Source organism: Apis dorsata, unplaced genomic scaffold (assembly GCF_000469605.1).
Source record: "Apis dorsata unplaced genomic scaffold, Apis dorsata 1.3 scaffold_515, whole genome shotgun sequence".
NCBI classification, from domain to species: domain Eukaryota; kingdom Metazoa; phylum Arthropoda; class Insecta; order Hymenoptera; family Apidae; genus Apis; species Apis dorsata.
In genome coordinates, this window is record NW_006263741.1 from 180,145 (window position 1) to 196,222 (window position 16,078).

A 16,078-nucleotide genomic window follows, 5' to 3' on the forward strand; every position below is an offset into this window, starting at 1 on the left:
GATTCTAATAAAAAATCAAAAATTTTCATTAAAAATGTTTTTGTCAATCATTAAAAAATTTTTGTTTGAATTTTGTATTAAGAAAATATTTGACAAAATATAGCATGTAAAAATTTGTTTACAATTTAACTTATCTTTTTTATACCTATCTTTTACATATTTTTACATACTATATTTTTAATTCAATACATTGACAGAAATTTTTATTTATCACTTTTTCATTATTTTATTTAAATCTAATTATTAAAATTAATTTTTTCTTTTACACATTTACTTTTGTAAGATATTAATTTTAAAAATAACAAAAAATATATCTACATAGAATAAATAGCAAGTAACAAGAGATAAGAATTGACTATTAGCGCCTCCTCTTGAATCCCAATATCTCTAAAATAAGACAAAGTAAGAATTGAGGATCAACTTCATTTCTTATATTTTTAAAATATTTTTAAAAATATATCTGGCATGAAAACAATTAATTGAAAACAATTAATTTCTATCCTATCTTTATCCTATCATCTCTATTCTTCTCTTCCTATTTGCTATCCTTTCTATATATATTTCATTTTTTGGTATTTTCTTGAATTTTTATCTTACACCTGTCTTTTTCCCACTATTTTTTATCCTTGTTATATTTGATTTATAAAATTTATAAGATCTCAAGAAATGGTTTCGATATCTGATTAATTTCTAATCTTCAAAGTAGTCAAAAATTTAAGAATGCAATCCAATATAATAAGAATATTTCTGAAAAAATATATTAAAAAATTTTTAAAATTATTTTTAAAATCAATTAATTTTTTCAATTTTTGATTGAATTAAATATAATTTTTATTCATCGTTCTAAATCGTAAAAATCATATTAAACATTTAATTTTTTATGTGATCGGTATTTCAAAATGGAACACAAAATTTCATTAAATATTAGACCTATCTTATATGTCATCTTCGATATATACATATTATGTATATCGCTTGTTCTTTAATTCTCAAAACAAAGTTCGGATTATAATGAATATTTTAAGCATTATCTCAGATGTTATTTTATTTACTATGAATTCATGTTGATAAATAAGGACTTCAAAAATACATTTTTGCATATAGATTTAATAAAATATAAATGAATATATTATGAAAAATTCTGTATAAGCTTTGGCAGGGCGCCGGCGCCGCTCTATAAATAGTGCGTAGTACAACGCCAACCGCCGGTTGCGGCTTGTGAACAAAGTAAAAGGAAAGCCAGCCATCGTGTGTGCACAACCGTAGTATTGTAGTTACCGTGAGACATTTCGTAGTTGTATACTATCTATGCACAAAATTGAATTCATTTTTTCGTAATAATTAATTTGATAAGTTTATCGCGCCAAGTTTGTTGTGAATAAATTAATCATATTATATCAAAAAGATTGCTATCCAAAGATTATAAATCCTTATCAAGAATCATTTAATTTGATTCTATGTAAGATATTTTCTACATTTTGAAGATGTTACAATTATATGTGTATTCATTATGCGATATGCAGCATATTCGTTGACGCAATGGCATATATTAAGATGTGAATTTATTTGTGATTGCGTCAGCTGATCGACAACCTATCAAGTAAATTAGGTGATTATATAAATTTTAGTTTTAATCGTGGTCGTGTATTACAAAAATATTATTTAGCATTTCTCTATGGTAATACTACCGGCTAAATTTTTCTTTAAGAGAAACTAATTATACTATCTTCGCGACGAAAGATTACTAACCATACTACCCTTTCCACCAGGCGCACAAGCAGTTTAAGGTCCATATGGGAACCTTGATGGAATTTTATATATTTTTCATTGGCTAAAATTGACTAATGCTTTACAAAAACCGATCAAATATTTAATATTTTAACGTTTACGGTTTGAAATGAACCGAGAAAAGTATCAGGTAAATTAATTAATGACCTATTCATATATATCTATATATTAATGTTAATATGACGTTTTACAATTTATAAATTTTTAAAAACAATAAAAATAATATATATAAAAAAAATTTATTTATGAGAATTATATCGTATTTTTACATAAAGTTTTATTTCATAATTATTGTAACATTTATGCTACACATATAGTATGTATATTTAAAGATTAATTGGAAGTTCCATTTTACAAGGAATACAACGAGTATTTTTAAGCGAGGAACCAAGGATATCGAGTTACATGGCGCGTGAAACCTTGTTTCATTTTATAACCATGGAATATTTATTTTTACGCGACATTTCGCGCGTAAACATATGTACGTATGCTCTATCGGTGATTCGGTAGATCTATCGCGCTTGTTTTAAACTGTACTACTTGCGTTTCTTCGAAAGAATATATTTGCAATTATACTAATATGTAATAATATATATTGTAATAATATACTTAATACACAGATTAAAGAATAATGAATATATATACTGAATAATTTAATTAAATTTTAAATAAAATAACTTATATAAAATTGAAATAGAGTCAAATAATAAGATATGATTTAGTATCATATATAATTAATATTTAATTCTTAACTTAGCTATATTGATTCATTTTAAGAAATTTACTATAGATTTACTAGATATGTACATAGTTTGATATAAAAGAAATTGATTATTAGAATTAATTGTAATTAGATTTATTTTTCTTATTTTAATAATTTTTTACATAGCTAAGCTATATAATGCTAATTATACTATAAATAACAAAATGTTTATTTTATTGAAACAATTATTGGAATTTATAAGGAAAATTTTAGTTAACAATAGTTAGTGAAATACTATTATAATTGCATGATTCGAAAAATATATGCATTAAATATTTTAGGTATCTAAACATAATATTCAGAGTGCAAGATTCGCTTAAAAATACAAATATATATTAATCAAACAAATTGATCCGACTAGCAACTGAGATTAGCAACATTACTAATTTTCATTGAGATTTTTATTGAATTTTTTTTAATTTTTATATAAATAGTTCGAATGTATATGATATATCGAATGTTGTGATATTTGATGTTTAGATCTGCAATTAGAATGGCTTTAGTAATGTTACCTTGTGACTTACCATGGTGGCCGGCTGTGGTAAAGCAACTAGAGCGAGCGGCAGCTGCCAGAAATTCCGAAGATCTCGTGGAAGCGATGCAAAGACTACATGACATGTGCAAGTAAGTACATTGTGATTGAAGCTACTTTAATAAACAACACGCATATTTGATTTTCAATTATTTGGCAACGCAAATATATGTATATTTCGAAATGATATGATTACTTCGTCTCGCGGAGATATTAACGAACTCGATTTTTTTGCTACATGCTGTTATAAAGATACGAGGAACAATGCATACTGAAAAGGTATATGACCAAAGTATTTCTAAATATCCATAAAAGATGTACCCAAATTTTCTTAAGTACACCGTTCTTTGTACAAAAATTACCCATATATTGAATGTTCTTTGTATAATTGTTACGTGTTTTTTATACGTTTTCTAGATAATCTTAATAATTTTGTTTTAAAATTTTATTTTTATTTTACAGCATAAGTCTTGATCCTGAAGAGGACATACAAGATCCTGAATTATTTTCTGGATTAGCAACTTTTCTTAATACCGATCTTGATTCTACTGAACAGGATCAAATTTTTGTAAATACAATACCACGAATGGTAGAAAGAGCAAAAGCTTTAAGATCCTGTAAACCTCCACAAGGTTTACACTTCAGTCTTCAACAACAAGGTAATTTAAATTAATTTCATATAAAATGATTGCTATTACAATTAGATATAAAAGGAAACAACATATGTACCTATGCTATAGGGGATTGCGTCGAGTACAGCTATGCTTTCATTTCATCTTTAATCGCGAACGCGTTCTTCTCCACGTATCCAAAAAGAACCGCGAAGACGCACCCAACTTTACGGGACTTCAATTTCACAAATTTTTTCAAACATCTTCATAAGTAAGGATTAAATTAAAAATATTAAATAGAAGATATTTAAATTTAAGGGTGAGAAAATTTAAAAAAGATGAAAAGAAATTATAAACTAATTTTATATTGTTTTTCAGTAATGGTCAAAAAGCTAAGCTAAGAAGCATATTCCGTTACTACGATTATCTTGATACCGAGAATGCGTTAGATGGAAAACTAATAATTTCTAGACAGGTATTGTATATGATATTACATATTAATGAAAAAATCTCATAATGTCAAAATAAATATAACATTTTTAGGTAATGACATCGAAACAATGGTTAACTATTGAAGATTGGTTGGAAAGTAACGTTCCTTTATGCCCGTTGATGATACGCCATGAAGGTCGCTTAGACAGAATAGAACCAGAAACTAAGGTTTTGCGAGTTTGCTTTGCAAGTGCTAAATTTGGTGGCGGTGTACTCGATGGTGATGTTACGCAAGAAACTGTACATGTAAATAATTAAAGACGTGAGAAAAATAATTTTGACCTGAGTTAATCATAGTTTTCTCTAAAAAAAAAGAATGGAAGACAGAAAAAAATAAACTAAAAATAAAAAATTAGAAATTCTTTTTGAAATAAAAATCAACGAACAATTAATTTAATTCTTAGATAGTAACACATCCCGAAATGCTTGTGGCAATATTGTCCGTTGAGGCTTTAGAAGATAACGAAGTTCTAATTGTTGAAGGAGTTAGACATATATCTAGAATAAATGATCCTCGTAACAGAGCCATATTTGAAGCTTTAGCGAAACCAAATATTGTTAGTATATTATATCATTCTTCTGAATTGATATGCAGTTCAATTAATATTTTTGTTTACGAGATTTTTCTGTTATTTTTATATAGGTAACGGTATGCTGTATCGATCCTGAAGATTATTCACAGTTACCTTTATCACAATTTGAAGAAGATAATATATTACGAGAAATGAATAAATCTCTACTTGGTTTCCGACAAAGACATATACCGAGTAGTCCAACTGATCCTGTAAAATCAGAATCAGATATAGATATTACAGTAGGTTCTCGAAGATTATCACCAATTGGAGAAAGTTTTAGTAGCACTCCTCCAGAAATAGAAGGTGATGATAAAGTATTGTCAATAAATAATAATTATATATATCATTAAATAATAATATTAAAGGAAGTATAACAGGAAAGTCATTAAACATAATTAATAATCATAGAACTATAATCTATATTTCTTTTTAGCAAAATCTGCATTACATGAACACAAATATGATATTTTAACAGAAATTCGTAGTAAACCAAATGGCAAATCTACAAGACCATCTAGTCCTCATAAAATATATAATGATACTAATTATACAAACAAAAGAAATCGATTTATTGTTCTTGGATCTAGTGGAGAAGTTCTACCAGTTACACGAAAATCACTTGGTCAAATGTCGGTTTATAGTAGTTGTAATAGTCAAAGTACAGATAGTTTTCATAGTGCAAAAGATACTATAGATGAAGATTTGGGTATGTATATATATAATTTTTTATTATATAAAACATAAAATTTATTATTATTTATTATAATGTATAGAAGAAGAAGAACAAAAATTAAATAAACGCTACAGTACTCAGTTAGATACCCAAGAGCGAAGAGGTACTTTCGCTCAACGTTTAAGAGAAGCTTTAAAACGGGAAAATACAGCTACTGGAGCTACATCAGTGAATACTTCATTTGGAGAGAGTAGTTATGCAGTAGGAATAAGCGTATCTGGAAGTCATGTTTGTGATCAAGACATCAAGTACGAAAATTTATTTAAACTTGATATTTACATTCACAAATTTATTTTAATTATATAAAATCATATAGAGTAAAAAGAGGAGGTTCAAGAGGTTTTGTTTTACGAGATGAAACAGTAGATGAAGATTTTTTGAAAGAATCTTTAGAAGCTGAACAAAAATGGTTAGGCAGATTTCGGCAAAATCAACCTATGTTACAAAGAAAAGATACAAGTGCTAGCAGTAGATATAGCTTTAGCACTGAATATAACTCCGGTAAGTATAAAACTGTTTTATTTTTATTTATTATTTAAACGCGATTAAATCTTATATAAAATTTTAAAAATAAGAAAACTGATTTATTATTTTATTTTAAGATTTTTGCTCGGAGCTTGAAGAAGTTTATGAACAACTGGCTAAATGGTTAGAAGATCCTATAGCAAATGATGAATCTCGCGAATTAGATGCGAGAGATAGAGCTGTAGTTCAATTTGCAGGTTCATTATTGAAAAGAGCTCTTAGTGAATCATTTGCTGGTGTTCCAGTTCAAGAAGGTGAACCACAACCTTTTATTGATTCTACTGATGTAAATCAAAGTCATAAATTAGCTTTGGCTGTGAGAAGTTTGAGTTTAGAGCTAGCCCGTCAGAAAAATAGGAGACAACAATCAGTAAGAAATAAAATTTCTTTTTTTTTTCTAAGTTATTTAATCTTAAATTATTTGATTTTTAAACAAAACAATAATAATATACAAACAAAATGCAATAAAAAATTTTATGATGGATTGTTAATAATTTATAAATTATAAACATTGATAAAGAATTTTTAAATCATTACATTGATAAAGAATGAGAGACAAACTCTAAAGCCTAATATTAGATTATAATTTTTCATACATAGCCAAATCTCATCATCAATTCATTACACTATACAGGTACCTGTGTCTGAAGATATAGAATATTATGAAGATGCTTTAAATAATCATACTATGTCAAAAGAGATAAAGGATATTCAGCGTAAAAAACTTAGAACAATAACATTTACATCTGAAGTTTTTCAAACATTGGTTGATGATGAAACTACTGTATATTTGTCTAATCCTGTTTCTTTAACTACATCTGGACCCGTAAAAGGAAAAAACACAACAAAATCTTTTAATATCAAAAATGATAAAATTATACAACAATTAGAATCACATATAATATTTAATGTGAGCAAATTTATGTTATATGAATATCTTAATTCTGCTTTATGTAATGCATGGTACCAATTAATTCTTTTACTATAATAACTTGCATGACAGATTATAAATATGTGATTTTTCTATGATTTAGCTTAAAATAATTATAATTAATAATAGTAATATATAATTTAATTGCAATAATTTTTAATAACTGATGATTTGTCTCTCATTCTATCTGATAACATTTTATAAATATCTCTTACTCATATATTTATAATATAATTTATAATTAATATAACTTCTTATATCTTTTATAATAACATTTTGTTTAAAATTCAATAATTTTGCGTGATTGAATTGAATATTTTAAAATGACTCATATAATTTTAAGTTTGCTAACATAATTTTTTAGATACCAAGAGATGGTAGTCCACAAACAGGTGGATTATTATCTATTGCTACAGGTAATTGGGGATGTGGATCTCGTTTAAAAGGAGATCCACAATTGAAGCTTGTTATTCAGTGGCTTGCTGCTTCTTTGGCAGGAGTGCCAAAATTAATATATTACACCACAGGAAATCCCAGTTTGTCAAAGGTAATAAATATAACATAATTGTGTACGTGCGTGCGTGCGTGCGTGCGTGTGTGTGTGCGTCCGTGTGCGTGTGCGTGTTATTTTTTATACAATTTTAGTTTTTTAATTATTTTAGTTAGATACTGTAAGTAGAGTTCTCATGGATAGACATTGGTCAGTTGGTGATTTAGCTGCGGCAACATTAAGATTTGCATTACACATTATTGAAGAAAGAACAGAAGGAAGAAATACTCTTTTTGAAGAAATAATTGGTATGGATAAACCAAGTCCTTAGCCCGATTCAATGCTGTCAGTTTTGGTAGATATACTTGCTACTATGATTGAAGACAGCCTATTAAATACTTGAAGATAATACCAAAATAGTACAACAAATAAGTGTGTGTCTTTTGCAATTTTTGAAAGTAAAATGTATTTCAGAAATCATTTAAGAAGAAATCTTACAGTGAGAAAAAATTTTAATTTTTTAAGATTTATATAAATCAGAAGAAAGAAGAAGAATCAGAAAAAGAAAAAATGAATTTTGTGAATTAAACATTTCATATCAATATCAAATACATTCGCACAACTTACAACGTACAAAGATAAAAATTGAAAATTTCGTATACATTTTAGAAAATATTATATTACATATTATATAAATAACATGAAATATTCTTTGCAACATAAATAACACAATTATTTAGTGAATTTACATAAAAAATTTCACTAAAATAAAATTTGTCCAAGTTCAATTATTCTAGTCATATGAAAAGTCAATTCTGTTTTATGTTTACAAATAATACATAAGATATATAACTTAATATAGTTATTTGCAATAATTAACAAGGCACAATATACTATACTATATTTTGTACAGTATAATATTTATAAGTCGTTATATATATTAAGTAAAAATATGTAATACTCAAATAGATTTTTAGATAAAAACTATAGTCGTATTTTATAGGCCGCTTTTTTATATTTGAATATAATTTATACAAAATAGATTACATAAACTATAAAAATTAAATATGTAAGAAGAAAGGAACGTGGCCTCTGAAAATATAAATATAAAATATATATACATACTATGAGATGTCTTCCATAAAAAAAACATATAATAATAATCTGTATCAGCCATTTATAAGTACATTCTCGATGTACGTTTCACTTCAAAAAATATCATATAGAATGTGTTTCAAAATTTTCTTTGTATGTATGTTATCTCTTTGTATATTTAAAAAAAATACGAAGCACATATTAAAAGATTTATATAATGAGATAGATATATAAAATTTAATTTATCCTTATAAATTGAAACCAAATATTGCAATATTTATTTTATTTTTATATTTATTTTTATGAGGTACAATATCTATTACAACATTTGATTTATTAACCAAATTTACTGCATTGAATTTCTGAAATTCCAGAAATATTCATTATAATTTTTAGAGTAAAAAAGGTACAAGTATAAAAAAACAATGAATTTCTATTTACTCATTACAAAAAAAGACTTCGCAAACGACGACCAACACCTTGCCTATCATACAAAATATTGAATTTATTAACAAATTGATTTATATTGTTGCAACCTTTTGTTATAATACCAAGATAGGTCATCAAGCCAAAATCATTACATTGCTAAAAAATATAAATAATATATTAAATATGTAAGTAAATTGTTTTTTTGATGATATTGTAACAAATACTTACATTATAAAAATCTGCTTTGAATTTAGGATTATTTAAAACTGGTAATCTGTGTCCTAAAGAACAAGCTGCTCTTAAAACTTCATGATTTCCTTTCAATTCTCCATTCTGTACAGCTTGTACATATTTTAGAACTAATTTTACTCTTGAATGTAACATTTTTATAGCACTATGTTGTGCAGTGAGATGTTCAGCAACTATTACAAATTACTAATGAAATGTCATTTTATTTTTATAATTATAAATTAATATAATATGAAGTTACCTAATGAACTCTCTCCTTGATCATTACTACACATTCTTGCTACATGATCTACTCCAATTCTTTCTGCTTCTTCTGTTGCTAATGTATAAGTCAATGGAACAAACAACATTGTAGCTTCTCCATTTACTAAATCAATTACTGATTCATACATAGAAACAGAAAGTTGCTAAAAAATGTAATGTGTTATTATATAATACATATATAAAATTAATAATAAAAGCAAATACATACATCAGTATTTTTTGGTCTTGGATCAAGTTTTAATAGCACAGGGCTCTCATTAATTTCACAAAGTTGTTTATGTACTGTAATATCTCTTTCATTAGGCATGTCACCTGTAGTATACCATCCAAGAAAATCCATTTCACTAAAAACTTGCTTAAATTGTTCTTCTTTAGTATTATAATAGTCTCTATCAATTATCACATCATCTTTAATACATGTAAACATTAATTCAAAAGAATTCATAATTTCTATGTTGCGTCCTTTCTGTTTGCCAATTAATGCTCCATATACTAAAATATTAAATTATGAAGAATATAAATAATTAAGCAAAAAATGAAAAATATGCAATATATATATACCTAATTGATCTGTTCCTTCTTGGGCACGAAGTCTAGTCCAATGTTCACTAACATTCATTATAACAAGAGGATGAAGACTAATAGAAACAGAACCAACAGTACCTGAAGATGCCATTACTTTTATAGCACTAGGAGTATTTGTTGACATAGTATTATTTTTTCCAGAAGTATCATCATCAACTTCCATTGGTGTATCCGTTGAAGCCGTTGCATTATTTTCATCAACTTCCATATTTAATTTCTATTTCTATTTGTTTATATTATTTACAATATATGTAAAATTATTAATTAATATTCTACAGAATAATTTGTAGATTATATAAATTTTATTACAATACCTAATATTTTATTTAAATAAATCTCTTTCTATATTGATAATATATCAATAAATATAATTAAATAATATTTCTTGTTTAAATATAATCAGCTGTACAATATAAAATCACTAATTCAATCATATGTTTTTTTACAATTATATTTTATTATGCATTTGACATTGTCAAATTTAGATGTGCATATATAAGTAACAGATAGTGCACAATATATTTTGAAATATACTTACGAAATATTATTTTATGATATAAATTATTTTAAATCTAGATAAAGTATAACCAATCTGGAATTAGCAATTACATTGTACATACTAGAAGTTGCACCAAAAAATGTACTAGGATGAAAATTTTTTATATACAGGGTGATTAAAAAAAAGAATTATAAATTCTAGAATAATTAATAATTCCTAAAAAATAATAAACATAGTTCGAAAAATAAATATTTTCAAAGTTATAAACAATTTTTTGTTTTCATTAAAGAGAATAATTTTTTAAATAATTTTGAAAAATATATAATATGAAGGATTAAGCATAAGTGAAAATTCGAAGAATTATGAACCAATCATTTTTATTATCTTGTGTATTATATTTATTGAAAATACCAGAAATGAATAAATTAACTTACCAAAATTCGTGATAAATGTTGACTTTAGCTATTGACAGACGAAATTAAAATCGAAATACGTTGATGCTTATCATAATTTTTTTATCAATTGTTTATTTTTTTGTCTGTATTTATGATTTTTAATCTTAATAATAATTTATGTTTATTATTGCATAATATATATTGCTTATTGACAATAAATAATTCCATAAAAATTTTATAATATAAAGAAAAATAGTTATTTCATATTTTGGAATTATGAATTTGACCTTAATTCCCCTAGATTTTGATCACGTGGTTTTGTTTATTTCCAATTATGTGCCATAGTGAATATAATATACATAGATATATTATCAAATATAATGGAATTTTAAAAAAAAAAATAAATTCAAAATTATTAAAATAATTAATTATTATTGATATGAAAAAAAATAAAATTATATAAATATATTAAAATATATAATTAAAATAAATTAATAATTGATTGATTATAATGATATCACAAGGCACAAATTTCTATGCTAGCCAATGTAAACCAGATTATACATACTAAATGTATGTAAGTACAATTCAAGTAGTCATATTTTTCTAGATTCAATGCAAAGCATATTGAAATGTTATAATTTCGTTGTTTATTTATGTCAGTTTATTTTAAATTAATTATATTATTGAAATTGATACATCATAACAAATCTTCGATATACAATATTTCGTCGACTTAGTAAGTGATTATATTGATTAAACAATTTATCTTAAAAAGTTTTAGGTTAAGTAGAATGAATCTTTGTTAAAGGGCGCAGTTGATTACAAATGTCCAAAAATTTATAAATATTTTTTATTGAAACTTTAAAAAGATTTAAACTTAAAATATTTATTTCATTTCAAGTGCCATTCTTCATTATTTTACAATATTATATTCTTTCTTTTAATTATATTTATAATTTTGATAATAGAAAACAAATCAACTGTACTCTGGCAAGAGAAAAATTAGCATATGTAATGATATTACATAAAAATTTTTAGTTTAATATTTGAGGATAAAGAAGTATTATGCAGAATTAAAGCTATTGAGTGCTTTTATACAAAATTTGATTGTATTGTTGATGTCTCAGTATAATGGAAAAATTGATAGGAATTCATCAATTAAAAGATATACTTAAAAATTTTCCAAGAAATATAAAGTTTTGTTTTGCATATGGATCTGCAGCATTTAAACAATTAAACAATGAATCTAACAATATGGTGGATCTTATATTTGTTGTTCGTAATGTAAACCAATGGCATGCTGAAAATTTAAAACTTAATCCTAAACATTATGCTCAACCATTAAGATTTCTTGGACATAAAGCAATTACTAATGTACAAGAAAAATGGGGTGCTAAAGTATATTATAATACATTAGTTAAAATGAAAGAAGGATATACTATCAAATATGGTGTTGTTTCTGAAGTGTCATTAGTAGAAGATTTATTAGATTGGACTGATATATATTTAGCCGGAAGATTACATAAACCAGTTAAAATACTTATGGAACCAAATGAATATTCTCAATTAACTACTGCTTTAGTACAAAATTTACATTCAGCTGTACATGCAGCTTTATTATTACTTCCACAGCATTTTACAGAAATTGATTTTTATAAAACTATCACTGGCTTATCTTATAATGGTGATTTTCGAATGACTTTTGGTGAAAATAAAGAAAAAATTAATAATATTGTTCTGCCTCAGTTGACATACTTTAAACAATTATATAGTCCAATTTTACAACATTTTGAAAATTATGTTGATATTCCAAAATCTGACAAAATGGCTGTCATATGCCATCAAGATATAAGTCCTGCAACAAAAATACATCATTTAAATCAATTACCAAGAATACCACAAGTTAATCTTGTTAGAGCATGGTCTCAAGGTCCAAGATCAAAAGATACTGAAGATTGTTTACGTGCAATAGCTTATGATCCTGATTGTGGAGAAATATTGGAAGAATGTTTAAAAGAAATTATATGGAGATCTAGTATTTCTCAAAGTCTAAAAGGAATTGCAACTGCTGGGTTTGTGAAATCTATTCAATACAGTACAACAAAAATAATGAAGATGTTACAAACAAGCCCACAGATAACTTCCCTTCCAAAACTAGAATCAAGTCAAAGTAAAGTTGAAAGAATAATGGAAAGTGTGAAGAACGAAACTCAATCAAAGGAAACAGATAAACGCGTAGAATAGTAATTATCATACTCATACTTTAATTCTGTCATATGTACTATGTTTTATACAAATGTGTTTTAAATAAAGTTGTTATTTAGTTAAATTATAATTATTTATTCTAGGTATTATTTACCTTAATTTTTAAAAATATTTTTATGAAATATTGTCCCATTCTGTTAAATAAAATAATTAAAATGCATACTTTATATATGCTATGTGTGTGTATGTGTGTGCGCGTGCGTATATGCATATGTGCTTGCTTATGTGTATGCGTGTATATGTTATATTATTTTTATAGACATATAAGGAATTAAATTTATGCTGCTTTCAGTAATTAACTATGACCACAATGGATTCTGATTCTGAGAGTCAGGACAGTGATGATGGACGGCGATTTCGTTTTGAAGCCACTCGTAAAGATAATGTACAAATGGATACAAAGATGAGAAAATTATCGTCTTTAAAATCACAACAAGAATCTTGTTATAGTAATATAGAGCATAAAAATAAAAAAGATAAATTTAAACGTAACTATAATAAAGAAGAACATAAACATTCAAAAGAATTGAATAATGATAATAGAGATTCTAAATATTCTACTAAATATTTAAAAAATGAGACAAAAAATTCAAGACGTGAAAATAATAAAGATTATAAAAATTTAAAAGATATTAGTTTAGATACTAAAAGTATTTCATTATCTTCGAAACACAAAACAAAAGAGACAAAGAAACACAAAAGTCAAGATCGAAATCTAAATAATAAATCTCAAGAACAATGTCATAGCAGAAATGAAAATGATAGATCACAAAATGGCAAACATAAAAATAAATGTCATGAAAAATATAATAAACATCATACTTGTGATAGAAATCGTGATAAAAGTAATCAGGCATGTAAAATGAGATTCGAAGATAGTAAGTTTCGAGAAGAATTTGAAAAATATAATATTCATAAAAAAATATCAGTGAAAGAAGATGAAAAAAAATTTTTATCCAAAAATATAAAACAAGATTATTGTAATAATGAATCATTAACAAAGAGAGAAATAGAAAAAGTGAAAAGTCAAGAATATAATGAATTAAATTTATCTGAATTTAACATTCTATCAAAGAAAAGTGAAAATATAACTGATATTTCAAATGTAAAAAATAAAAATTCATTATCACAATTACATGATAAGAATGCAAAGAAAAGATATTTTAACAATGAACATAATAATTCATCAAAAAAAGATATGATAGAAATTGAAGCTATGGAGAAATTACCAAAGGTAAATGCAAGGAAGAATGATTTATTTTATGGTTCCAGTAATAATAATTCTGGTACCATTTCAGATATCTCATTAAATCCTGCATCACCTATATTGATGGAATCGAGGAAAAACATAATTGATTTAAATAATAGGGAAGTAATATGTACTTCATTGGAAGAAAATAACATATACATCACTGAACCAACTTCCTTGCATCTTAATAATTGCAATTCTGTAAAAGTAATAGATATTAATGAGAAAATTACAACATACGGACCGGCTTTACCGCCGCAATTAAAAACTGATCCTTCCAATAATATGGAATCAAATAAAGATTTTATAGGACCTTGTTTACCAAAAAATAATGCACGAAATATAAATGAAAAAATAGAAAAAGATACAATAAATAATATCAGTCAAGATAATATAATACAAGACGATGTTTCATATTTGGATATTTTCGGTCCAGCATTACCACCACATTTGCTAAAGCAGAAATATAATGATGATATGAATACAAAAATAATAGGTCCTATTCTTCCAAATACTGCAATGTTATTTCATAATTATGAAATAAATCAAATAGAATCTGAAGATGAAGATGGTATAGGCCCATTGCCTGCTAATCATCCAGCATTAGAAAATAATTTTGTATATAAACAATTAGAACAAAGAGCTCAACAAATTAAAAATGAACAGAAAGATGAGGTAAAATAAATCATCTTAATGTTAATATTCACTATAATAAAAATATTTAAAGATTGAAATATTTTAGGATTATGGTATATTAAATCAACGGGAAGAATGGATGACTGAGTTACCACCAAGTCAAATCAATAATTTAGGATTAACATCACGAAAATTTCGGATGAGAGCAGGTCCAGATATGTCTGATAGATCATGTTGGACAGATACTCCTGCAAAAAAAACTGAAAAACGAAAACGAGTAAATACATGTTTTATATTTACCATTACGTAAATTACTAAAGGAATTGCTAAATATAAATTAATGTTATATTTTATATTATAATGTTAAATATTCATTTTTATTTTAGGAAGAAGAAAAATTATATAATGACAGGACATTAATTACAAACTTATCTATTGAAAATGATGAAATTGATTATCAGAGAAATAGAAAATCCGAAAAATCACTTTTAGAAATACATCAAGATAAACTCCGAAAGAAAAAATTGGTATTTATTTATTTATTTAATAAAATTTTATTTATTTTTTTTTTTTACATATTTTTTGTATATAATATTTTAATAACAATTTTAGAAAGAAGAAAAAAAAACTGGACAAACAATTAGAAGACCATTTGACAGAGATATTGACTTACGAATTAATCGATTTAATCAGAATAAAAAAAATGCTATTATTAATAAAGCACAAAATCTAAATGAAAGATTTTCCCTTGGAAAATTATGATGGGATCAAAGTAAATATATTTCTTTCTTTTTTGCTTATTTAATTATTAAAACATTATAAAAAGTAAATGAATTTGATGCGATGTAAATTTAATATTTCTTTCAATGTAAACGATTTTGCCAATGAGTGTCTTCAATACATATTTTTATTTAACATATTTTGATATATAATCTGAATTCTTGTTTTTTTTTTTTTTTTAATTAATTT

General features: G+C 25.2%; 4 protein-coding genes and 1 long non-coding RNA gene across 17 annotated transcripts in view; 3 read left to right on the forward strand and 2 right to left on the reverse strand.

Moving 5' to 3' along the window:
• Positions 1–1,205: 1,205 nt before the first annotated feature.
• On the forward strand, positions 1,206–8,760 carry LOC102672308. 10 transcript variants are annotated; one of them, XM_031512746.1, is made up of 18 exons: positions 1,206–1,609; positions 1,770–1,918; positions 2,147–2,269; positions 3,032–3,175; positions 3,336–3,362; positions 3,546–3,742; positions 3,824–3,965; positions 4,073–4,169; positions 4,238–4,432; positions 4,591–4,743; positions 4,830–5,064; positions 5,195–5,467; positions 5,535–5,742; positions 5,811–5,995; positions 6,097–6,389; positions 6,654–6,929; positions 7,315–7,497; positions 7,613–8,760. In XM_031512746.1, the coding sequence occupies exons 4-18, from the start codon at positions 3,045–3,047 to the stop codon at positions 7,769–7,771; spliced, it is 2,754 nt and encodes a 917-aa protein (XP_031368606.1). In that variant the 5' UTR covers positions 1,206–1,609; positions 1,770–1,918; positions 2,147–2,269; positions 3,032–3,044; the 3' UTR covers positions 7,772–8,760. The 10 variants fall into 10 exon arrangements, with proteins under 10 accessions (XP_031368606.1, XP_006620486.1, XP_006620487.1 ...); XM_006620423.2 differs by lacking the exon at positions 2,147–2,269 and having other exon boundaries at positions 5,237–5,467; XM_006620424.2 differs by lacking the exon at positions 2,147–2,269 and having other exon boundaries at positions 7,617–7,702.
• Positions 8,761–8,809: 49 nt separating this feature from the next.
• On the reverse strand, positions 8,810–11,107 carry LOC102673080 (COP9 signalosome complex subunit 6). 3 transcript variants are annotated; one of them, XM_006620428.2, is made up of 6 exons: positions 10,996–11,107; positions 10,039–10,285; positions 9,686–9,969; positions 9,455–9,620; positions 9,193–9,386; positions 8,810–9,120 (listed from the first exon to the last, which is right to left on the reverse strand). In XM_006620428.2, exons 2-6 carry the CDS (start codon positions 10,268–10,270, stop codon positions 8,980–8,982), a joined length of 1,017 nt encoding a protein of 338 aa, XP_006620491.1. In that variant the 5' UTR covers positions 10,271–10,285; positions 10,996–11,107; the 3' UTR covers positions 8,810–8,979. The 3 variants fall into 3 exon arrangements, with proteins under 3 accessions (XP_006620491.1, XP_006620490.1, XP_006620492.1); XM_006620427.2 differs by lacking the exon at positions 10,996–11,107 and adding an exon at positions 10,601–10,715; XM_006620429.2 differs by lacking the exon at positions 10,996–11,107 and adding an exon at positions 10,377–10,453.
• Positions 11,108–11,514: 407 nt separating this feature from the next.
• Positions 11,515–16,078, forward strand: LOC102673528 (uncharacterized protein DDB_G0287625). Of its 2 annotated transcripts, none has more exons than XM_006620433.1 (5): positions 11,515–11,533; positions 13,517–15,148; positions 15,216–15,386; positions 15,496–15,636; positions 15,722–16,078. In XM_006620433.1, exons 2-5 carry the CDS (start codon positions 13,526–13,528, stop codon positions 15,869–15,871), a joined length of 2,085 nt encoding a protein of 694 aa, XP_006620496.1. In that variant the 5' UTR covers positions 11,515–11,533; positions 13,517–13,525; the 3' UTR covers positions 15,872–16,078. The 2 variants fall into 2 exon arrangements, with proteins under 2 accessions (XP_006620496.1, XP_006620495.1); XM_006620432.2 differs by lacking the exon at positions 11,515–11,533 and adding an exon at positions 12,996–13,202.
• LOC116186198 (phosphatidate cytidylyltransferase, mitochondrial) lies at positions 11,519–13,294 on the forward strand. Its single transcript, XM_031512725.1, has 2 exons — positions 11,519–11,695; positions 11,998–13,294. Exon 2 carries the CDS (start codon positions 12,091–12,093, stop codon positions 13,201–13,203), a length of 1,113 nt encoding a protein of 370 aa, XP_031368585.1. The 5' UTR covers positions 11,519–11,695; positions 11,998–12,090; the 3' UTR covers positions 13,204–13,294.
• The window catches only part of LOC102673823, a 5,270-nt gene continuing 1,618 nt past the window's right edge, over positions 12,427–16,078 (reverse strand). Inside the window, exon 2 of the long non-coding RNA XR_422456.1 lies at positions 12,427–12,814. This is a non-coding gene — a long non-coding RNA (uncharacterized LOC102673823). The remainder of the gene's footprint in view (positions 12,815–16,078) is intronic.